At 53.0% G+C, this 24,674-nt stretch overlaps 1 protein-coding gene across 6 annotated transcripts in view; it reads left to right on the top strand.

Moving 5' to 3' along the window:
• HDAC4 (histone deacetylase 4) overlaps nt 1–24,674 on the top strand; it is a 268,595-nt gene that overhangs the window by 156,684 nt on the left and 87,237 nt on the right. For 5 of the 6 annotated variants that reach the window (XM_072640709.1, XM_072640708.1, XM_072640711.1 and 2 more), the window contains 2 exons: nt 9,846–10,090; nt 21,427–21,577. In XM_072640709.1, the coding sequence (XP_072496810.1) occupies nt 9,846–10,090; nt 21,427–21,577 (396 nt within the window). Of the gene's footprint in view, nt 1–1,004; nt 1,787–9,845; nt 10,091–21,426; nt 21,578–24,674 lie in introns of those variants that run through there. The other variant, XM_072640710.1, reaches the window with a different exon arrangement.

The raw sequence follows: 24,674 nt of genomic DNA, 5'->3' as shown, positions 1-24,674 counted from the left end.
TAGGTTTGAAATATTGTCATTTTAGACCTTCTGATCATTTCTTCCAAATAAGAAGTCAGCATAATTTAGGTAAAGGAAGGGCCTTAAGTCTGAGGCCCTTGATTTGAATCTCACCCCTGATCCTCCCTCCATTACCCAGACAAGTAATTTCTCCTCTCTGGGCCATAGTTTACACATTTGTAGGACTGGGGGAGGGAGGGCAGTTGTTATGAACCCCAGACTTCCTTGAGACCCTGACCCTGCTCTCCGTGTTTGCTCAGATATTTGTTTATTAAAAGAGCGAAGTCAGCTTTTATGTGCATCTATGCACATATGTGTGGGCATTCTCCTGGGTGACTGTGTGTTCTGCCTTGGGCCTCTTGCTTCCACACAGTGACCTTCTGAGTGGGTGTCCTGAACCCCCCCACCATGATCAAAGCTTTGCAAAGTACTTTGCTCTCCTCCCCATCCTCAGTCTACTTCCTACCATCGAGCACCGGATTCATAACCTGAATATTTGAGAGAATTGTCCTCATGGCTGACATGCTCTCCATGTAGAAGCCACCAGGCCAACACTCTTGCCCTGGCCCTGGCCTAAAGCCTGGCCTTCCCTGGTTGTCGGGAGCTAGCACCTGATGTGTGGACAGCAGCTTCCCATCAGTCCTTGACCCTGGGCCTGGTGGAGGGGCATAGATCTGCCTCGGTTTCCTGCCACTTTTTCTCAGTGGTCCCTTTTCTTTCCTGGTCATGCAGCATAGTGGACCCCCTCCCTTCTCTGCATGGGTCCCTGCTCCACAGACGCATGGCACATCCATCTTGGATGCCTGGGATGAGGGGGTGGGGGGGCTGGTGGCCACCGCCCTTTGTTTTCCTCGGCCCACTCCCCTGCTCCCTCCCGGAGCTGGAGTCAGAGATTGCAGAAGTGGGTGCTATAAATAGCCCTGATCTCGCTGTCTCTCCACGTTTCTGGGAGTTGTGACATTCTCTGAAGTGTAGACAGCGGGGCGAGTGCCTCGCATACACAATGAACCCTTCTGGAAATAGCTTTGTCTCTTTTAATGGGTTTATTTATTTATCAGTGTATCATCTTCCCTTCTGATTCTCCAGAAGGCAGGGTGGCCCTGCTTGGAGATGTGGGACTGGCTGGGTAGTGTGTGCACCCTTGCCCAGGATCTGGGCACTTATGGGGGCAGCTGTCCTGACTTGGGGCTGCCGGGGGGGCAGAACATCATCTCCTTGGCCTTTCTGGGGGACCTGAGATGATCCTATGAGTGATTCCTGAGAACAGAGCTTCTGATGTGAGAAAGCCTCTGATCAGGCACTGTAGACCAAGGGAAAGACAGTACCAAAGGCAAGGGAGGGAGACCGAAGAAAAACAGAGAAAAGGAAAACAGCCAGGGTGCGAAGCAGCCCCCCCCCCGACACCCACCACCGAGCTATTTCTGGCTTTTTTTCGCAATGAAAGCAGCTGAAAATAATCCTTCCGGGAAATGCCTTTTCCTTCTGCTCAGTCAGCTGTTATCAGCATTTCTCCACCCTGGGCTGGGATTGGGCTGGGCTGGCTGGGCTCCGGTGGCTGGGCACTTAGGAGCTACAGCCCCACAGGGGTGAATTCAGGTGCTTGTCGCCGTGTTTGAGGGAGAATCGATGGTCTAGTAATCGGCCCAGTTAATTGGCAGGGCATCGCTTCCCTGGCGTCCATAGGAGAAGGACGATGCCAGGGCCTCATTGGCTGGGAGCAGAGCCAGCCCCAGCTGAATGAAGGCAGAACCCGGGGAAGGAGGGAGGGCCATGAAGCTCCGTTTGGGTAAGCTCAGACACCTTCATCTAGGATGTTTGTCTTCCTCGCCCCCTCCCCTGCATGTGGTGCCTTTGAAATCTATCCCTGCTTGTTTCTCCTGTTACGGCTGCTAATATTCCCTCCCGTCTCCCCCACCTCCCGTCTCCCTTTCAGACCTCCCCCCACCAGTAGAGCTCAAGCACACCTTGAGTATATTTATAGCTTAGTGTGGGCACAAGGGGGGAGAGAGATCGGCATGGCCAGAGAGAAGCCGGCTGGCTGGGCAGGCCCCAAACGCCAGCCTAGGGGCTTAGGCCCATCTGTGCCTGGGAGCTGACCCCAGAGGCCACACTGGGAGGAAGGTATAGACACTCTTCTTTCTTCCAGTCTCTTGGGCAGTGACTCTCCCTGAAAAGTCACCTTCGTATCTTTTTTTTACTCCCTCCCAAATAAAACAGACAAATCAGCCCCAGGAAACTTGCATTTGCAAAAAGGCAGCATGGGACTTGGGGGCTGGGAGGAAAGGCACTGAAAAAATTGGCATCTGGGCCTGGATTTTTTCAGAATCACTTGGGCTCCCCTTCCCCCCACCCTTTCCAATGCATTCATCTCTTGGTTTTCTTTTAAAAAATGATCTAAAGAGCCCCAGTGGGGGTGGGGGGATCCAGAGGGGGAAGAATGGGTTCTTTTGTGTCTAGCCCCACCCCCACACATCCCCGGGGTGCCCCAGGGTGCCAGAGGGCTCACTTGTGTGGGAGCAAGCTTCCCTTGCTCAGGGAACAGCATAAGTTTCCAAACAATCACCCCTTCTTGCCATTTTGCAGCTAGTGAAAAATCCTAGAAGGAAACTGGAGATGCCATGGAAGTGATAGGCCTGCCAGGAGGGCAAGGATGGGTTTGGGTCTGGAACCTTTGGCCGAGAAGCCACCTTCCCCAGTCTCCATGGCCAGTCTGACTCCAGAGCCAGCCTCTCATCCACCACTGTGCTGTTTTATTATTGTTGCTTAGTAATCATATTAATAATATGACAGGACAGTGGGCAGAGGACTGAACCTGGAGTCAGGTAGACCAGGGTTCAGTTCCACATTCAGACACATACTGGCTGTATCACCCTGGGCAAGTCATTTTACTGCTGTCTGCCTCCATTTCCTTCTCTATAAACTGGGGATCACAGAATCACCAACTGCTGGGCTTGTTGTGAGCACCAAACAAGGTAATAATGGTAGAGCTTTCTGCAGACCTTAAAGCATGAGCTTTATAACATAGAGATGCCAGCTAAGATTACTGATCATCTCAGTAGAGCCCAGTCTCTTGATAGTCTCATTGATCTTGTGTCCCTTGTCACTTATGTGCCGTTAGCCGTTTCTCTGGACCATAGCCTGCTTTTGTCCTCAGAAGGGGGCCAGGGGCTAGGGGTAGTCTCTGGGCTTGGAGGCCACTTCTGGAAGCCTTGGATGTTGGAGATGCTGTTTCCAATCCTGCTGCTGCTAGGATAATGCTGAAACTTCTGTGATTTCTCCCAGCCTTGAGAGGCTGAGATGATTCCATTTTCCTTGGTCTCCCTGTGAATTCAGCGAGACATAATAGGCTTCCTCTGTCCATCTGTTCCAACCCAGCGGCAAAGCTGAGCACCCCGTTTAGGCTGGTTTGTGACCAATCTCAACAGTAACATGATGAGGAGAATGCTATGGCATCTCTTCCCCCTGGTTGCTTCTGCTTTGGGATGGAGACATCTTCTCCCATTCCTCCCCAAGCTGGCTGTCTCTCAGCATCACCCTGAATGGGGGCTTTGTGGCTTGCTGACGTCATGTATCGGATTGTATTAATATGTTCTCAAGGCAGAACCTATAAAAGCAATTTTCAAGTTGGCCATAAAATCTTCCTGTGAATACAAGCCTTTTTTGTTGGACCACTGCATTCTTGCAGGAGAGAAGGTCGCATTGTGCTCTGTGGGCCGCTGTAGGTCAGAACCCTCAGCTGCTTGGGGAGGCGGGATTCACATTGGGTTTTTGAGCCCAAAATAGTCGTGGTTCTGTTTGACGCACCATGCCGTGAATGGGATGAATGGTGCTTGTGCCTCTGTTCTCGGCAGCTGGCACGCTGCTGTCATCAGAGGGGGTGGGTGGGGATTCCCCACCTCCCCACCCACCCACAAGGCCAGTCCACAGACAGGTCTGTCTCCGTGTGTGTGTGTGTGTGTGTGTGTGTGTGTGTGTGTGTGGCCAAACAGCAAGTGCACAGCCACCTTCTGAATTCCCTCCGGTGCCAGGCAGTGCCAGCTCCTAGATTCTGACATCAGTGACAGGCAGGTTTCTCTCCATTCTGTTTAAGGTTTGAGTCCCCAGGCAGCCATTTGAGTTGGTGTCAGCTTTGAAAAGTTGCTAAAGAAACATCCAGCCCCAATTTACTTAGGCTGGCCAGGACTCAGCCTCGGGTCAGCCCATATCCAGAATCAAGCATGTTTGGTGCCTCCTTCCTCCTGGCTTGTCTTCTCTTCCTGACCCCTTGTCAGGAAAGGCACCCCTCCCAGATGGGAGTCCTGAAACCTCCACTAGCCTTTTGGGTATTGTCAAGCGGCTAGCAGGGTCACCCTTCAGGATCAGCCTTGTTGGTCTTGTTTGAACACTGACAAAGTGGTGCTCTCAGGAAGTGACTCTTAATTCCCAGAGCTTCAGTGGAAATGGAATTGTATGGTGCCCACTTGTAGGAAACCTGATATGCCCCAACTCGGACCTACCCGCCATAAATTAGGAAGCAATGATGTGCACTATAAGAGGTTTCTTGACTTTATAAAAGGATATGCCTCTGAATTCCTTGAAATGGGGAGGTTCCAGAGTATATTTAAGTACTTGATGCTGACCATTAACTGAAGAAGCTGGGTCCAGTGGGGAGGGGGTCGGAAGGGAAGCAAGGACATTTGTGAGATTGGAATGACTTGGACTTGGAGCAGTGCAGAAGGTGTGGCTGGCGATTACTGGCTGCCTTAGGAGAGAACAGAAGGAAAGAGAGCTCCTCATTCATGAAAAGCTAGAGGCCGAATCCAAGGCCAGGTGCCTGGTTTTCCCTGTTTAGAGGCAACAGTGGCAGCATCTCAGCCAGTGTGCTGGCTGCCTCTGACCCAGGAGGGGAAGGAGAAGGGAGTCCTGTGGGGGCCAGATGCACCAGGGCTGGCTTTGGCTCTCCGTCTCCAGCTTCATCTTCCGTGGGTCACTCTCCTGGTGAGCACCTGGACAGTTCTGGTGCTTGGAAGGGGCCGGGGAAGAGGTATAGGGAAAGCTTGGGAGGTGCTTGCCTGCAAAGCGAGGCTGGAGCTCATGCCCTCTCTGCCTGCTTTTGCACCCCCAAGGCACAGCGGAGGGTCACAAGCAAAGCTCTGCTCAGGGGAGCTCATTTCTGGTCTAGGGTTGTCCATTCTCACCATTTGTCTGGATGTAACAGTCAGTGTTCTACTTCTGAACATCCTGGTGGCATTCCCACTGTCCTTTGAAGGTTCTACATGTGGGATTCTGGGCTGTGACCTGAGGGGGGTCTCACCTCATTTATCCCATGTAAGAGTACCCTGGGGGATGGACCTTATGTGGAGGCAGTGGAAACATCCCTGGGGTCCAGCAGGGCCCATCTGTGACCGTGGGGCCTTGGGGAAGGGAGGAAGGGTCAGCCTAGGAGATGGAGATGGGGCAGAGCAGGCCCTGACCAAGGATGTGGGTTCCCCCCATCAGCAACTTCTTTTCAAGTTCTTGCTGTGGATCAGGCGCTGTTGAGCTCTAAGCGGATGGGCATAGAAGTGAGGCCATCTCCTATCTCAGGGTGCTCCCTCCTGTTCTGGGAGGATGGCATGTTCCTCAAGCAGCCAGAGAAGAAATACTCAGGAATGAATGTAGAGAGGAGAAAGGGGGTGATACTGACTCCTGGGGATGTCCAGAGGAGGCCCCTCTGCATCTGGGGCTCAGTGAGAGGGGGAGGAGGGGAGTAGAGGGGAGAGAGGAGGAAAGAGGGAAAAGGAGGGGAGGGAGGAGGAAAAGGGAGCACTTCTGCACTGGGGGGCTGCCATCAGAACTGCTGAATGGGGTATTGTGTCCACAGAAGAGCCAGCCTGCCGTGGTGGGATTGTAGAGTATGGAAGTGAAAGTCTTGGAGGGCCTGTGTGGATGGGAGGCCCTGAGGGCCTAGGGGTGGAGGGTGGGGGCCTTGGCTGCCTGCTGGCTGCTGGGCAACCCTTTTCAGACCTGGCTACCACTGGAAATCCACTGCTTGTGCCCGGGCCTGGCCCTTGGTCTCTCTGGGTCCTGGCACCTTCCTCTCTTCTCTCTCCTCCCTTCTGTACCTGGTCCTCAAGTCCCTGCCATCTTTGCTCCTCAACTCCTCCCCTGAGCTCCAACTTCCACCTTAGTCTCCAGCCCAAGCCACTCTCTCCACAGTGACTAGTGGTCTCTTAGTTTACAGCTGATGTTTCTGTAACACTTTGTAGACACTATGTGAAACGCTTTACGATTATTATCTCATTTGGTGCTCCCAACCACCCTGGGAGGGAGGCTTATTATGATCTTCATTTTATAGATGAGAAAACTGAGGCAAACAGTGGGTAAGTTCTCTGCCCAGGGTCACACAGTCTGAGGCTGGATTTGAACACGTCTTCCTGACTCCAGGCCCAGCATTCCATCCACTGGGCCCCCCAGCTGCCAGACTGAAAGGACTATTGTCAGTCCCCTTCCTTCTCTCTGGGTTTTTGTGGTGCTGCTCTTGTCCAGTGCTCCTTCTACCCACCTGATGGTTCCTTCTTGCTCTGTGCAGGATGTTCATCTAGTTTTTGCTTATTCACTGTGGCTCTCCCTCAAGGCCTTTGATTGGGTCCCCTTCTCTCTCTAAAGTCTGACTCCGTCCCCTTCATCTCTTCAGGCTTGAGTCCCCTCCGTGGGCACGCTTCTCTTCAGGATGGGGTGGTATTTGGCCTGGGTGCACCCCAGAGCCACTCAGCTCAAGATGAACTAGTTCATCTTGGGTGAGGTAAACACCAAGAAAGATGTGTCTCCAGTGATGTCCTGGCCCCTTTACTGACAAGGCTGGTCCGGCAGTCTGGACCCTTAGCACATCATCATTACCTTAGTAGACAAGTATATATTCCATACACTCCTAGTGTGTGCGTAGCTGAGCAGTGAAAGAGGGCCCCCTTGCCATGGACAAATTGGAAAACATGAACCACCAGCTCTTGACAGTCAGGAAGCCCTGACTCTATGGCTGGCTCAGTGACCACCTTGCTTTCTTGGAAGGCAGATAGAAATTCAGTGCATCTACACTGGGACCTCAGCTCAGCTAAGTCTTTGTGGGCAGTGCCCCAGCACTCATATGGGATTGGGCCCCTGGCATGTGTGGGATGACCTTCAGGTGCCTGGTGTCTGGTGGGACCAGGCAGGGCTGACTGGATGTGCTTTTTAGCCTTTGTGTGACCAGGAGTTGGAGCCCAGGTTGGGTGGTGTTTCTCTTTAGCGTCTCATAATAAACAGTTGTTTGTTTTTGAGTTGGCTCCAGATTGGTAGCTGTTTGCAGGGGGTAGGGGAATGGAGGGGAAAAATCTGAATGAAGACAACCTGTCTTAAATATAGCACAGGAGATAAAACCAGCAGACATGTGAGGCCTGATATGCTTTGGAAATTGTTATAAAAATCCCTCCAGGCAAAATCGAGGCTCCACTGGGGAGGAAAGAAACCCCTTGCCTGCTGCTGCTTCTCCCGACTCAGCCTTAGAAGCAGTGGAGGCAACGAAGGGCAGGGAGGCATCCTGGTGGGCACCACAGTGGCTTTGCATTCACAGTATCTAGGTTCAGATGGTGCCTATGCCACCTAGTGCCCATGTGTTATTGGCCAGTTTTCTATAAAATGAGGGGCTTCATCAGCACAGCCTTTGTGGTCCCTTCGAGCCCTGGACCTCAGACTTTCCAACTTGGAGCCAAGTCTCAGCCATCCCCTGTCTGTGTCTGGGGCCTTGCCAGGCTCTCAGAAGGGCAGAGGCTGGGTGACCTGGCTGCTAAGGAAGCCCCACCCCCATTCGGGATGACCTCAAGGCCTTTCTTGGTTTGAGTTCTGGAAGTGGATCTTACTTAGACAGGGTTGTCCTGAGGATTAGCTGGAATGGAAGGAATATGAACTTTGGGAAAGCCTCCTTGAGTGGGATTGTTTGCTGTAGGTTATGAGGCCTCCCCACACCTGAAGTCCAGACCTGGAGTTCGGGCAAGCTGACCCCCACCCAGCATGTCGAGGCAGTCAGACAAAGCACATTTCTGTACTGACTGCGTCCGCAGACCCTGCATCTCAGTCAGCCCCAGCAGCCATCCACTCTGTGTCAGGAGGTGGCCCTCGGGAACCAGCCTGGTCACTGCACTGGTGTTCCCAGTTCTCTTGACCACATTCTCCAGGTCTGCTCATCTTGAGCACCAGGCACATTGCCTTTTTTTCAGCTCACTAATTGGGGATGTGGTCATCCCCTTTGTCTTCGGGCTGCTCAGGTGGGAGTTGTTGCTGTCATGGGTTCATCACTGTCCACCCTTCCAAGTTGGCACCTGACTACTCTCGTTGCTCATCAGTATCCTTCCCCCTTTCCTTCCAGAGAACCATCGCACCTATCAGATATTATTCTTGGAAAGTCTTCCCCCACTCCAAAAAAAAAAAAAGAGTGTGTGTATAGATACAGATGTGAGACAGGTCATGAAGGTCTGATGCCTTCTCCAGTCCCTCCCCTTCATACCCCATAGCTCCTATCTGACTGCTCCTAAAGCCCAGCTCTGAACCAAAATTCCAGGGGCTCCCAAGATTCACTAGGACAGAATATCATGGATCGTTCTGTTGCAGCCCCGGACTCTTCCAGGCTTATTTGGATTATAGGTTTTCTGGCCAGACCAGCTGGTCTTGGCTAAGCTGGTAGGTGATGCCTGCAATCTCCTGCTGCCTTACCTGGCTCAGGACTCTGCTCAGAATGTGTCCCCTCCCCCACTCCCAGCTTCTGGTGCCCCTCCACCACTGCCTTCTAGTTACTTGGTTTCCATGCTGTTTCTCCTTCTCAGTGCCTGTGTTGTTTCCTCATGTTCCTTGCGGGCCAGTGAGCTGTCTGCTCCTGCCTGTTGTCTCTCCTTCTCCTCCCTATGCCAGCATGTAAACTTTGGTTTGGTTTGGGGGGCCATCACCAGCACTTGCCACACCCAGCTGGGCCCCCCAACATCTCTTCACCAGTGTGGCCAAAGTTGGGGGTCCCTGGGGACAAGCAGGCTCTGCAGCCCAGCAGGTTGGCTTCATTTTCCAAGCTTTCTTCAATGAACCTGAAGCCTCCTGAGATGGGTTTGGCTTCTGCTTTATTTTTCAATGCATTGGTTTGCATTTGAAAGTGAAAATTCTGGCCTGGCCCGAGCCTCTGTGAAAACACTTTGGCCCCGAGTGGCGCAGGGCACTTGGTTGGCCCGGCCTGGTAAACATGCTTTTGAAGAGGGCCCTTGTCTCGCCAGGGCAGCACAGCCTGCTCCTGCTGGACCCCTCGTGGGTACATTCCATCCTTGCCCTCAAGCGATGCTATGCCCTCTTCTGCCATCTTAAATGGGCCCTCTCTTACCTTCCTATTTGTGTGCAAGTTGGGGCGAGTAGGAATGTCTGGTAAGGAGGATAGATCAAAATCGCATGGGGCAAGACCCATCAGAGCACTGCATGGAGTGAGGGGTGGGAAAGATGTGCTGGTGGGCTTTTGCTTTCATGCCTATGTAGTGACCTTGGAGCCCTCCCCCCAAAGCGGTCATCAGGTGACTCTGATCCTCCTTTCTGAGCCTTTCCAAGGTCTTCTGGTACCCTAGGAGTCTCCTCAAGCCAACATTTATGAAGCACCCACTGCATGCATGGCATTGTGCTGGGTTCTGGAGCTATAAAGACACACATGAAAGTCTCTGACCTCAGGGAGACGCTGTGTCCGATACCAAATGTATGTGAAGGCCTTTGGGAGGGGGCAGCCCTGGCCTCTGTGACAGGCCAGCCGGGTCAGTGGTTTGCGTAGCATGGCCGTCCACCACAGCCCCCTGACTGTCTGCATATCCCTTTCTTTTTCCTGGTTGCAGTGGACGTGAGCCCAGCACTGCCCCTCCAAGTGGCTCCCCCAGCCGTGCCCATGGACCTCCGCCTGGACCACCAGTTCTCGCTGCCGGTGACGGAACCCACACTGCGCGAGCAGCAGCTTCAGCAGGAGCTGCTGGCCCTGAAGCAGAAGCAGCAGATTCAGCGGCAGATTCTTATCGCTGAGTTCCAGCGCCAGCACGAGCAGCTCTCACGCCAGCATGAGGCCCAGCTCCATGAGCACATCAAGGTGGGTGAGGGCCTGGGGTGGGCCTCAGTGCACAGGAGTGGGGGAGGAAGGGGCTTGGCCTCTCCTGCTCCTACCAGGGGTCCCCAGGGTGGAGTGTCGTCTCTGGACCCGCTCCTCCAAGAGCCCTCAGCTCTGTGTGGGACCTGAGCATGGGATCTGGAGGCAGAAGGGGTGGGGGCAGGGGGCAATCCCCCAGCCCACCTCCCTTCCCTTTACCCATGAGGAAACTGAGGGCCCTGAATCATTGCCCAAGGTTGCTGTGGCAGTCCCCAAGAGCCTCCCCAGGCTGAGGAATCTTCACAGCTCCTGTATCCTGCCCCCCTCCTTCTCAGAATCATGCATTTTAGTACACAAAACAATACAGAGAGGACAGGAGAGGCCAGTTGTATTGCTGTGTAGCCATCAAAATGTTTTTAAAAATACACTTATTGGTCCCAGTTTGAGGCCCCCTGACTAGCCCAGCCACTGTTTTATGGATGAAGAAACTGATGCAGATTAAACTGTAGCAGGAGGAGTGCTGGTGAGAGTCAGGCATGTGCACAGGGGAGGAAACTGAGGCCCAGACAGCTGACGTCACCCCACGATCCAGGGGCCTTTGCTCCCACGCAGCTGGTGGCACAGTGGAAGACCTGGGTTCATATACAGCTTCAGGCACTTACCAGCTGGGTGACCCTGGGCAAGTCACTTAACCTGCCTCAGTTTCCTCACCTGTAAAAGGGAGATAGCATGCCTCCCAGAGCATCATCAAGTGCCTGCACAGCACCTGCACATAGTAGGCCCTTAATGAGTGGGTACTGTCTTCCTCCCCTTGCTGCCCACTGCCATCAGCTGACATCCTGCACCATATGCCCCCTTGCACTGCATCCGGGGGTCGGCCCCCGTGTCCCAGAGCCAGGTGGGGAAGAGATGGAGCAGGCAGGGTCCTCCACACTTCCCCCCTTCCACTCACATGCACCCCCTCCATCTATACACGTATCCACATATACTCACTCATACACTCACACATACTCACACACACACAACCGTACACACACACACACACACTCTTGCCCGTACAACAAGTCTGAAGCAGTTCAGTTATTTGTTCAGTGACAGAGAAAGTTCAGGTCACAGCATGGCACCATATCTGGGCCTCATTTTCTTCTCCTGTAAAATGGGGGCATAAGTCCCCAGACTTGTGGGCAGTGCCTCAGTTTCTCTATTTCAACAGTAAGGTGCTTAGGTGTATGGTCCAGCTCCTAATCCACAATGTCCAGATTGGTGATCTTTTGACTGGGCCAATCTCCAGGCTTTTGGAGATTCCAGGCTCCCCAAGGCATTATTCCTGACTTTTTCCTTCTTTGGAAGTTGTTCTGTTTGTAGTCAAGCTCCAGGCTTTGCCTCGGGAGCTGCAGTTCTGAGGCGGCCCATGGGCCCATGGTCAGGGAGCATGTGGTCGGTGGCTCCTTCTCTGCTGGGTAGGTTCAAGCCTGCTTCTTCATGGTGCATTGGTCTTGCCTACTTGAGTGAAAGCCGAGATATCTGCTAGACTGTGGGGTGAAGGAGACGTAAGGCCAGGGAGAAAGTCCCCTCCAAGGTGCAAGTCTTGGCTCTTCAGGTCCTGCTGAGCTAATAAACATTAGTCTGAGGGAAGTGACCCTTTGCAGGCAAGAGGTCAGCCAGGCCCCAGAGCACCTTTGGGGGGACAAGGCCCCAGTGGGACCACCAGAGCAGGGTCCTGCTGGATGCCTATGGACCTGCGCAGAGTCTCTCTCTCCTAGCCATCCCCTGGGGGTCCTTAGGGCTATCTTAGGGTTAGAGCAGACTCCCTCTCCCAGTGCTGGTTGACACTCTCTCTACAACATCAGAGGTGAGATGACTTGCCCAGCATCACCCAGCCAAAAAAGACCTGAGGTGGCATTGGAACGCTGCGCTTCCTGCCTCCTCCTTGGACTGTGGCAGTTGCCACTCAGCCCCCAGTGCCCTCATTCCCCAGCAGTGTCTCCTTTGTCTTCAGCGTAGTCATGAGATGGGCATTGGCTCTCACTGCTCTGGCTCCCTAGTGCCCCTCAGCTCAAACCCAGACCCCTCACCAGGCCCCATCCTCCTCTTTGAGCCTTATCACCCATGGGCGTCCAGGCAGGAGGGCCTTCAGGCCTGTGCACAGCTTCCCCTGCACCCAGGTCTAGAATAGCCTTCCTCCAAGCTCAGCCCAAGGGCTTAGAGTATGCCCAGAGCATGTCAAGACGAACCAGAGTCATTTCCACAGGACTGGGTGAGGGCTGGCTTCCTGTCTGAGGATGTTGAGCAAACTCCCTGGCCTCAGTTTCCCGTTCGCTTAAACAAAGGTAAAGGGAGGGCACCCCCTCTGCTTGTCCAGAAGAACCCAGGCCCGGGGACATCATTTTTGACCAGAAAGGGTATCATCTGCTCTGCAGTGACTGGTAGGTATTGGAAGGTGCAGATGTGATGTGGGCAGCGTTTACAGGGCTTTCCTGCTGTTCCCCTCCTTTGTCTCAAATATTCAAGAGGAGGAATGGGACTGGAAGCACCGCTTATCAGTTTAAAATCAATGACTTAAAGAGGTTGGACAAGATGATTGTGGGCTTCCTTCCATCCTGTCTGTATTCCTTAAAGAAAAGCTCCTGTACCATAAATCCAGGGCTGGATTCTGCACATCCCTGCCCCACCCCCACATTGGAAGAACTCCAGAGCAGGCATTTCCATAGGGAGCTGAGGCCCAAAGCCACTGGGACAGGAAGGGAGTGGCCTAGGACAGGGGAAAGGCAGCAGAGTGGGGAGCTCACCCCTGGAGGATGACTGGGTCCACACTCCAGGCTCTTGCCACTGTCCTGCCTGTTCTAGAGGAAGCATGTGAGCTGAGTCCCCTCCTTTGGGCTAGCTGTACAAAGGCATAGAGGTGGGCTATTGCTGTCGGAGTGCTAGGAAACAGTCACTGGGGATGACAACCCCCTTTGGGGATGATGATGGTGATATTAGATTGACATCCATGCAGCTCCTGGAAGTGCCCAGAGCCCTGTACGGACACACCAGAAGCAGCCCAGTAGTGTGGTGGGCAGAGCACCAGCCTGGCAGCAAGTATGGAATCCTGCTTCTAACACTCTCGTTAAGCCCCTCCTGAGCCCCGGCCTCCTCTGTAAAAGGAAAGGATTGGGCCTGAGGACATCTGAATCCAGCCCCACACTCTTAACTAGCTATATAACCCTGGACAAGGCACCTAAGCTCTGCTTGACTTGGTTTTCTCATCTGTCAAGTGGAGATAATGGCATTCACATCCTGGAGTGATGAGGATCAAAAAATTAATATCCGTGAATTGCTCAGCATGTGCCTGGCACATAGTAGGTACTGTTGAAGGTAATGATGAGGATGGTGACAACAATCCCCGGGAGGGCAGCTGCAATTGAAGTTGGTGGGTGTGATTAACCTGGAGAAGGCCCAGGAGACACAGCCAAACTGTCTTGGAGCATTTGGGGCCCGTCCTGGGGAGGCCCTGGGGAGACAGGATTAGTTTTCTCTGCCTGGTCCTGGGGGGCACAGCCAGCTTCCTCCCCAGGAGCGTGGTCCCGAGGTGGCATCAGCACCTCTCTCTCATAGCTTCCCAGCCCCAGTGGGCTCTGGGAACAGCCCCTGATTCCTGAAGGCATGGGCTCTCCTGGGCAGCCACAAAGTTAGGCAGCATCTCAGAACCAAAATTCCCATTTCCACCATGGAGACATCCTGGCCCTCACCCATGAGGGAGGCAACTAGGGCTTCCTAGGTCAGTTCAGTCCTCACCCTGGTTGGTCATCAGATTTAATGTTTTCTGGCCAGAATCCTGTTCCCCAGCACTTCTCTTCAGCCACATTTGTCCACTGACCACTTTGAGAGAGGACCATATTCCCAGCACATAGTAGGAGCTGTGTGAATGTTAGCGATGCCAGCGATGATGGCATCAGATCTGCCGCAACCTGAGCCCCATGGTGTAGAAGCGAGCCCTGCCCATTCTGCCGCTCCCTGGATAGTGTGGGGCCAAGGCTTGGCTAAGGGAGGATGCCCTTCTCAGTCTTTCTGATGTTTGCGAGGGGCCCCAGGTGGCCCCCTGTCATCATCACCACCATGTTAGCACACTCCTTCTTGCTGCCCTGTTTCCTTCCATGGTCTCCTGTGCTCTTAGCACAGTATCTGAAAAATAAGCATTCTACAGTAAATGCATGGTCTCCACCTTTGCATTCATCCCACAAAGCATTTTCCCTTTTCCTTCCCCTGGAAGACCCATTATCAGATGAGCCAGATGGAGCAGCCCTGCCTTGGCCAGCTTAGAATTCCCAAGGGGCAGATAAGATGGGGCGCTGATAGGTGTAGCCCAGAACAGACCTGGCTCTGGCCAGGTGCTGATGGAGAGGGGATCACTTACAGCTCAGGGCAATGGAACAGGGATCCTGGGAGGAGATGGGATTTCAGCCCGACCTGGAAGGATGTGTAGGGTTGCATCAGATAAGGAGGTATAAGGTGTGCCAGATGAGGAAGGTGTCTCTGGGGAAGGCAGAGATGATAGGAAAAAAAGGGACATATGCCAAGGGAGGGACTGAGGACCACAGGGTCTGCAGTGGCCTTCTAGTTCACGCTTCTGTCTCTGCCCAATGCAGATGTTGGCGGGATAGGGGTAGGGGGAGTTGAGGAAACCAGTCCTGTTCCCCGCCCCACCGGGCTCCCTGTCAGTCACCAATGGCCCAGGCTCTGGGGCTTTTCACACATAGGGAGGCACTGTGCTGGACCTAGGCAGGGCAGGTGGGCATACCATAAACATTCCTCCAGTGCCAGTATAGGGCCTCACCACTGGACCAGCAACTCTGAGTCCTTTCTACCCTAAGTGCCAGTCACTGCATGAAAAAATAAATCAAAACAGAAAAACCATCCCTGTCCATAAAGATCTTGCATTCTCCTGGGTGCAAATGGGATGTGCATGGATGTGTGAGTGTACCAGTATATCCATGTGTGTGACAGAGGCAGAGAAAGGAGAGTGAGAGCCACAGGGATAGACAGAGATGAGTTAGGCAGTGTCAGCTGCCTGAGTGAGGCCCTTCTTCTGGGTCAAGCAAAATCTTCCGTTGTGTTATTCCCAGAGAGATGGGGCCCAGCTGGCACACGCCTGAACAGAGAATTTGGTCAAGATCTTCTCTCTTCTTTAAAAAGAGAAAGGTCAGCATTCCCTGGGCTAGCTGGTGCTTGCAGCTGCTGGCTAGTGACTCACTGGGCAATGCCTAGGGCTGATTAGCCATTGGCTGGTGGGGTGCCCCAGACAGGGGGTAGCTCAACCCTTGGAGGCCAGAGGTTAGACAGAATTGTGCCCTCGCTTCCATGGTCCTGGGTTCCATGTTGCCCCTCATGGCCTTTGAGGCTCAGTTCAGCTGCCATCTCTGCCAAACAGCCTTCAGTCTTTGGATTGGATACCCAGGATCTCCCCCCTGACCAAATGGAAACCCTCCAGTGGTTGGACTTTGGCCTTCCTCTCCTCCCTGAATGCCCAGGACCCAGCCCCCTCCAGACACTTGATCAGTGCTTGTGAAGTTGAATTAATGTCAAAGTACTACTGCTGCTGCAGGCCCAGTGGGTGCCCCCAGGAGGGGGGTGCACCTGGTATCTTGCCCAAGCTTATTGCACCCAATAACAAGGCTTGATCAATGGGCCTTGGATGCCTCTCTTTCCTGCCCCCAGCACAGGGGTACAGTAGTCTTATGTTGGTGAATACCACATTGGTTCTCTGCCACAGGTGTAGACCATCTGAAAGTCCTCTGCCCGCCAAGTCAGTGTCTTGGGCATCTCAGAGCAGGTAGCTGTGCTCACTCCGTGGCCATTGGGCAATGCCCGTCGCCAGTGAACCTCACCTGCTGCAGAGTGTAAATCACAGGTGAAAGCAATTGTTGATCTGGAAGGACCTCCCATTCAAACCTCACATTTTCCAGATGAAGAAACTGAGGACCACGGATGCTAAGCCAGCTGAGTGACTTTTCCTCCCTCTCTGGCTATTATGGATCCTGTGATGATGGCCCCAGATGTGACTGGTGGTTCATCTTGCTGCTCAGCCCAGCCTGGGCTGCCAGGCCTTCTACCAGCCCTGTGCCTGCTCCCTCCTGCTCCCCTGACTGATCCCCTTAAGGAACAGGAAGTGCACATTCCTAATGGTGTTAAGGTCATCAGCACAGCATCAGCCCTTCAGAAATGTCCACAGGGGCCTGAGAATCAGAATGACCTGCATTCGAGTTCTCGGACAAGTATTTGCTGTGTGGCCCTCTCCTTGGAGCCCTTGACTCTAAGAGCTGAAGGTGAATGTGCCCAACAAAGTTGTGGGTGTAGGCCTTCTCTCCAGCCCGCACCCCTCACAAGGGACTTGCTGGCAAATGAATTGGTCTGGTTCAAATCCCTGTTTTATGAGTGGGAAGATGGGCCCAGAGGTAAAGTAATTCCCAGGGAGGAAAGGACAGAGCCAGGATTGGAATCCAAGTCCCCTAAGTGCCACGTCCTGTACTGATGCCATGGGCGTGAGTCTTTCTTGGGGACAGATTCCCAGACTCTCCCCGTATCAGAGGCAGGACTCAAATCCAGATCTTCTGACCTGAAACTGGCTCTCTGCCTCTCACCAGCTAGCAAAGAAGGATCCCTGAACTTGGAGGTGGATGGAACTTGGAGGTCCTTTCATGTCGTCCTGTGTAGAAGCTGTGTAGATGTCTCTACTGCTGAGCCTCTGAACCCTGCTGGCCTGGGCCCTGCACCTTGGATGCCAGAGGAGGCACGTGTGGCCTTTCCTCCTAAAGTCTATAAATAATGATTTCCAGTTTCTTTTCTCTGGAGTTGCTTTTTCACACTTGGACCTGTGTCGATGAGTAACATGTCATCATTGATGCTGGTGTATGCATTCTTTGGATGTGATGAAAGTCAGCTCAGCTTCTCCCTGTATTTAATGGTATTTAAGCAGAAACATCCCTGACCCCCCCCACCACCACCACCTCAGCACAAGTCCCTGTGTATGTGGGAGGAGGGGTTGGTTTCCAATGGGACAGTCACTCCCGCATTATTCCAATACCTCTTTTCACCCTCGTTCAAGCAGAGCAGAGAGATTGAGGGATGGGGTGGCCTGTTGCCCTGCCCAGGGAAGGCTGTACTTCTGTGCTAAGACATCCACAGAACTGCTTAGGTCATAACTGCTGAATAATGGATATGGAAGCTCTGCCCGTCACTGTGCCTGCAAGAATGGATCCTTGACCCATCTGCCTCCTGTTGGCATTGCCAGCTGAGTGACTGGTGCAGGCAAAGGTTTGCCTACCTTGCCAGAGATTGGCTCCCCCCTCCCCCTCCAACCTGGAGCGCCCAGTCAGTGGGGCTGGTTTTCTTATGGGTCCTCTCACTGACTCAGGGCCCATTGGATGACCATGCCATCCTGAGCTAGCCTGTTTCAAGGATCACAGTGGGACTTTAGTCCCAGCTTGGATTGGTCTCAATGCCTGAATCTCCTCATCTTGAGAACTGTCGCTTTCTTCAGCCACAGTGGCCCAAAAGGACCATCTTAGGAGAATCTCAGGGTGTCCCTTTAAAGCAGGCATGAGCCCCAGAGACCAGTAGGACCAGCCCTTCCATTTGACAGAGAAGGAAACCAGACCAGGAAGGAGAAGGAACTAAACCCCAACCCAAGGGTGTATGTGAAGTGACTCTGCCTACAAATTCAGGGCTTTTTCCAGTTTTCCATGAGGTGTCAAGGGTCCGAGTGGTTTAGATGGGGAGGTGCCCACCCCGGGGAATCCAAAGTTTCGGCTGCTTCAACCATGTAAAGATATTTTAGTTTAAAATGCACTTCCTCCCCCTCCCTTCCTTCCTCCCTCCCTTCTTTCCCACCTCCCTTCCTTCCTCCCTCCCTCCCTCTTTCCCTTTCTTCCTTCCCTCCCTCTCTTCTCCTCTCCCTTCTCTATAAATATCAGAAATTATTAAGCAGTTTTTGCTGATTGCAGCCTTTCCAGTTTGATGGAACCTCTCCCCCATAATTCCTGTCTCGTTCCCAGGGGCTGACAGAGTGGGAGATCTTGCCTGGAAGCTGGGGGTCATTGAGGGGTAATTGAAGGCTCGGTGTCTCTTCACGTTAGGTCTGAGCTCTGAGAGTTTCTCTTATTTCTCTAGGAGCCAGGTTGTTCCTGAGTTTTCATCACTAGTGTCTGCTATTTCTTTTCTTTTTTCTCCCTCCTGATCCTTTTATGACACTTGAAAGATCCCTTGCAGCCCTCTCTCTGGATACTACTTGAAAAACAAATATTCTGAGAGGCAGTTTTGGGAAGATGGAGAAGGGGAAAGATGATGGAGGGCCTAGCTGTCCAGAGTGGTCGCACTGAGCACAGGGGGCAGTTGGTACCAAAGGATAGCCCCACCCAACCAGGCATACCCATTAATACTCAGCCCAGCAAGGATGTCCCAGAGCATAGATGCTGTCTTCACTAGTAGGAGGAATGACATGGAACAAATGCAGAAGTCTGGGATGGTATAAATATTGGCAGATGTTGGTGTTAGCCAAAGGACCTGACTCCTGTTGCCTTTGCTGTGCCCTTCAGAACTGGAACCTGCCCCCTTGGCCCATCCAGTTATCTTAGGAAGGGCAGCTCTGGGATGTTGGATAGGACAGAAGCTCCTGAGGACAGAGACTCTTCCATTTCTGCCCTTGCATCCCCACCTCCTGGTACTCAATCAATGCCAAATACGTCATCGCATACAATGTTTTCATGGGACTGATTGCAGGATGGTCCTCCAGCCTGTACCCAGGAGCCTTCTGAGAAGGGGCGCTGGCCACCCCTGAGCAGCCCCTTCCATCCACCAGGAGCAGCTTTCAAGCTTATTCTCCCTGCCCAGAGCCAAAGAGAGGTCCTCTTCTCCAGGACAGCCCCTCAGAGTTCAAGAGATAGTTGTCCCCTGCCTCCAGAGTTTTCTCACTTGTCTCATGATGTCTCTGGCCCTCCTGTTTCCCACTCTCTTCTGGCTGTGCTGTTTAGCTCATGGCTCCCATCTTCAGCAGTGGCTGATGCCTCTCTGGGGCAGAGCCTAGTGGGCACCTGAGTACCCCATCTCGTCATCTGCCCCTGGCCTCTGTCCTGGAAGCAGAAGCGGGGCTCCCTGCTGACCCCCTTGGCCAAGGCTCTCCCTGTCTGGCTTTGTCCCAGACCTTCTGCTTGGTGGCTTAAGAAACCACAGGAAACATGCTAGGAGCAAGGGATAATGGAGCCATTTTGGGAGGAGACCCTCCCAAGAGCTGTCATCTTGCTGGAGCAAGCTTTTAGGCCATTTATCTGAGTTTGGCTAATTTCCGAATAAATTTATAACAAAAGAAAACCTTTCCCTTGGGCTTTTAACTGTCTGCACCCAAGGTGCCTCTCACTTCTTGGAAGGATTTTGTATTCTCGGAGAAAGAATGAGGAAAAGACCTAGAGAAACCCAAGACAGAGTGAGGGCCTGCCCTCTGGGATGGTCTAGAAGCCAGTTTTTGGGTCAGAGTTTGCAAAAGCCAGATGCATTACCCCCAGAGACAAGATGTCCCCAGCATCAGTGTGGTCAGCAACCTCAGACCCCTGTCAGGTGAACCTTCTCCTGCATATCCAGGACTATGTCCTTCAGCAGCCTGAGGGCGTCTGCCTCCTTAACTAGGGTTTGTGTCCCCCCCTCTCCCCCCCACCCCCGACTGTCTGGATCCTTGAGGGCAAGGAGACCTCTGACATTGGGGGTCAGCTCATTCCTTAACTCCTGGCCAGTGTTCAGGAAGCAGCTCCTGAGATAAGGGGCTGGGTGAGGAAGGGTGGGTGTGACACCCCCCCCCCACTATCTCCTTGAGAGCTTTCATCACCCCTTGGCATTTTGCTCAAATTGCTGCTTCTCTCTCCTGAATTTCCAGTGTCATGATGACCAAAGAAGCTGTCAGTTAGAAGCAGCTGAAGCTGCTGGGGTCTGCTCCGGTTACTGAGGGGGCCGTAAGTGAGATTGGTGTAGTCGCACAGTATATCCAGGGAAGGGAGTCTTTGAGGCTGATCCCTGGGAGGGAGTGTGGACCTTGGATTGCCCCATTTTACAGTTGAGCAAACTGAGGCAGATAGAAGAGGTGAAAAGTCTTGCCCAGGGTCACATAGCTAGTAAATGTCTGAGGTGAAATTTGTACTCAGGCCTTCCTCACTCCAAGCCAAACACTCTGTCCATGGTGCTACCCAGTTGAATAAATGGAGACATGAAAAGTATTGATTTATCGCTTATTATGTGGTAATTCGTGGGATGTGGGTAGGAGGAAAAAGCCAGCTCTGCTCTCTGCACACACAGGAGAGCTCAGCAGCCGGCAGGTGAGCCAGCCCTGTAGGCCTCAGGCTGAGGTCCAGACAGCAAGGCCTCTTCTGTAATGCTGCCTGCACTGACCAAACCCATGCACCTTGGGTGATGCACCATCTGATGGTGCCAAGGGTGGACCTCTGCTGGGTCTTTAGCAGTTGTGGTTCCTGCTGTGGTTCCTGGAGAGCTAGGGGATTGTGGGATGGTGCTGGGGGAGCAGTAGTGTGTCAGGGGCAGTTGCCTGGCCTCATTTCCCTGGTCATGTGTAGCACTATGGCTGCAGGGCTGGCGGTCCCAGCCACTCTTGCTGTAACAAGGGATGCTACTGGTGAGGAGGGGGCCCCAGCAGTGATTCTGTCTCTCGTGCAGAAGCAAATCCCCCTTGAGACAGCAGCACCCCCAGCTTATGTGGGCCTCTCTTGTGTGCCAGGCTCTGATGGGGAGGCAGGGGTGTACCCACTCAGGTCTGCATTTCATGGTCTGGTCCTAAGTGGGACATGAGATATGGCTTCTAACCAAGTAGTGCAAGTGTTGGCAAAGATGGCATCTCGGCCTTGAACGACAGCCTCCCAGAACCCTGGCCCTGGAGTGGGAAGGGGCCTCAGATACTGGAAAACTCAGGCAGCCCTAGGCAAGTGAAGGGACTTGACCAAGGTAATACAGTGAATAAACCCCCCAAACAGGATGTGAACACATGTCCTCCCTTTCCCAGCACCGTGGCTGTGGGGGTCAATGGCTGATTAGGCTGCACCCAGCCCTTTTCCCTTCACTGCCTCTATCAAAAGCCACAGAGACAGAGTTAGCCCTGGTAGTCTTCATGAGGGCAGGGGCTATCCCATCCTCTCTCTCCTGAATTTCAAGTGTCATGATGACCAAAGAAGCTGCTGTGGGTCTGCTCCAGCTGTGGTCTGCCTCCCCCACCCCCAGCCACCTTTGCAGGGGGCCCCCGAGGGTGGGAGGGGAGGATGGCTTCCAGCCTTGAGTGACTGACCTGCCCCCATCTCTCATGCCCACAGCAGCAGCAGGAGATGCTGGCGATGAAGCACCAGCAGGAGCTGCTGGAGCACCAGCGGAAGCTCGAGCAGCATCGCCAGGAGCAGGAGCTGGAGAAGCAGCATCGCGAACAGAAGCTGCAGCAGCTGAAGAACAAGGAGAAGGGCAAGGAGAGTGAGTGCATGGCAGGGAAACCAAGGCACAGGAGGGGGGTCATCCCCTTTTGGGTCCGCACGTTCCTTACCAGCGTTTAAATAAGTGGAAGCTGAATGTAGCTTCTGATTGGATTGAAGCATCGTAAAGTCCATTGTAGTGGATGGAGAATATTAAAAACCAGAAAGTACCAGGTGCACCCAACGCTCGCTCCCTGAACTCTGGGAGAGATTTGTGCAAGGCACCTTGCTTTTCTAGAAGGTTCGGTAGAGTGCGTGTGAGAGACAGAGAGGGAGAAGCTTCCTCAGTTTCCTCAGCTGTAAAATGGGATCTCACCAGGCCCTCCTTCCCACAGTTGTCATGAGGATCAAAGGAAAAAATATTTGGAAAGCTCAGCGTGGAGCCTGCTGCACAGTTCCCTCCCTCCTTCCTTTCTTCCTTCTTTTTTTTTCCTTCCTTTCTTCCTTCCCTGCCTCCTTTCCTTCCTTCTCTCCTTCCCTTCTTCCCTCCTTCCCTTCTTCTTTCCTCCCCTCCCTCCTTTCCTTCCTTCCTTCCCTTCTTCCCTTCTTCCCTTCTTCTTTCCTCCCCTCCCTCCTTTCCTTTCTTCCTTCCCTTCTTCCTTCCTCCCCTCCCCTCTTTCCTCCTCTCCCTTTCTTCCTCCCCTCCCTCCTTCCCTTCTTCCTTCTTCCCCTCCCTTCTTTCCTCCCCTCCCTCCTTTCCTTCCTTCCCTCCTTTCCTTCTTCCTTCCTCCTCTCCCTTCTTTCCTCCCCTCCCTTCTTTTTTCCTCCCCTCCCTCCCTTTCTCCCTTCACATTTCCAGGACATTTGTCTCCTCTGGGGAGCACTGTGCCTGTAGCAGACAAGGGGCTGGCAATGATCCGACCCTTATCTCGTCTCCACAACATGTTGGTCTCTTTCCCTGAGTCTCTGTATGTTCAGTCTGGCCTAAATGTGTCAAGTAAAGGACTTGGTCTGGAGACTGGGCTGAGACCACCGCCTTGGACGTGGCATATCCTTCTCTGTGCCCAGGGATACCAGGAGCTTCAGGCAGCCCGGGTTGGTGCTCAGGGGAAGTGGCATCTGAGGGTCTTTCTCTTTCACTGTTACCTTGTTCCATCATGATTCAGGAACAGGTCCCTGGAAGAAAGATGGCTAGGATAAAGATTGTGCCATCCATCTGGGCCTGCTGGGGCCCTCCCCCTATGCTGCCTAGCTCCTGGACCCCCCACCCTACTAGCTTCCCCACTCAATGCAGGGTGGATCTCCTGGACTTCCCAGCAGGCCTGATGGTGGATCCAGCTCGCCCATGAGGGAATCTTTTCTCTCTGGGTCCATCAGTGAAATCAGTGAGAATAGGGTTGGTGCAGGACTTAGAGCTAGCCTGGTGTTGATCCATTATGTGAAAGTGTGTATGTGTGTGTTGTGAGTGTGTATGGAAGTGTGTGGAAAATGTGAATGTGTGAGTGTGTAAATGTGGGTAAGTATGTATGTGAAATGTGTATGTGTGAATGTGAGTTTATTTAAGTGTGGATGTGTGTGAGGTGTTTGTGTGAGGTGTGTGTATAGTTGAGTGTGTGGGCGTGTTTCAGACCTAGGATTGAATGAGTCCAAGGAATTTGGAGGGAGGTAGGCTCTACTGCAGATCTGTAGCCCTTTAACCCATCCCAAGCACTTAATAGATACCTTGCATGGGCACGTCCGTGCCAGATGTTGGGAAGCTGCACCTGCTCTCAGGGAGCTTGCAGCCTGTTGGACGGAAAGGGAAATAAACTCAGGAAGACTTTTTTACAGGGCTCTCCCCTCATGGCTCCTAGCAGCTGCCAGGAGACTACCAGGAGTGGGAAGAGCCTTGGGGAGCCGGCAGAAGCTGTGGTGACTCACTGGTCAGTGCATAGGCACTAGCTTTCTGCCTGTGACTGTCCCTGGCCTAAAACACTCCCTCTCCTCCACTCTGACCACTGAGTTTCCCATCTTCAAGACCTCCTGGAAGCCTCCCCACACCTCTTTACCCCAAGGCCTCCCCTGTTCCTGATTTCCTGCTTGTCCTATTCGTGTCTCCATGAGGATGGGGTCTGTCTTCTGCCTCTTTTTGTGTCCCTGGCACTCAGCCCAGCCCCCTGGCACATGCTGTCATTCGATCATTTCAGCCATGTCTGACTCTCTTGGTTTTCTTGGTAGATACTGGAGAGGTTTTCCATGTCCTTCTCCAACTCATTTTACAGATGAGGAAACTGAGGCAAACAGGGTGAAGTGACTCGCCCAGGGTTACACAGCTAGTGTTGAGGTCAAATTTGAACTCAGGTCCTTCTAAGTCCAGGCCTGGCACTCTATCCACTGCACTACCCAGCTGCCACCTGGCACATACAGTAGGTGCTTAATAAATGTTGATTATTTCAACTTGTAACATTCCTGAAATAGAAAAACCAGTCTTGCCCCCAGCGCAGCTCTGGGCTCTCTGCTGTGTGTCCAAGCATGTCCCAGGGCATGGCCCGTGGGCATTTTTGTCAACTCCCCCCCCCTCCACCTAAATGGATAAGCCTACATGGGGCTGCCTAGCCAGAGCAGTCCAGATGCCTGGAACCCAGAGGAACGGTGACATCTGACCGAGCCCACATCCATCAGAGGATCCCCTTGACAACATACAGTCCTGTGGTCAGTCAGTCAGTATCTGTAAGGTGCTTACTGCATACCAGGCATCATGCCAGTGCTGGGCATTTGGAGAAAGGCACAGACCGCTGCTCCAGGAGTGCTTGCTCCCACTATGAGGGGGGACCATGGTGGATCCCAAGACCTGAGTTCAAATGCATCCTCAGCCACTTTCATAGCTGTGTGATCCTGGGCAAGCTACTTAACCCATGTCTGCGTCAGTTTCCTCAGCTGTAAAGTGAGGATCAGAGCCCCTCCCTCTGTAGGTTGTTGTGAACATCCAGTGAGATCCTCTTTGTAAAGCACCTGGCACATACTAGGTTCTGTATAAATGAGCTATCATTATATTGATAGAGGAAGTGACATGTGAATAACTGGGCCCATAGAAAATATCTGCGGAGCAGCGAGAAAACCGTGAAAGCCCCCTCCACCCAGACTGAGCAGAGCTGGTTGTAGGAAGTTTTGTGATTTGT

This window comes from Notamacropus eugenii, chromosome 2, assembly GCF_028372415.1.
Source record: "Notamacropus eugenii isolate mMacEug1 chromosome 2, mMacEug1.pri_v2, whole genome shotgun sequence".
In the NCBI taxonomy this organism is placed as follows: Eukaryota; Metazoa; Chordata; class Mammalia; order Diprotodontia; family Macropodidae; genus Notamacropus; species Notamacropus eugenii.
The sequence above is the reverse complement of the archived record's forward strand: the minus strand, read 5'-3'. Positions and strand labels throughout refer to the sequence as shown.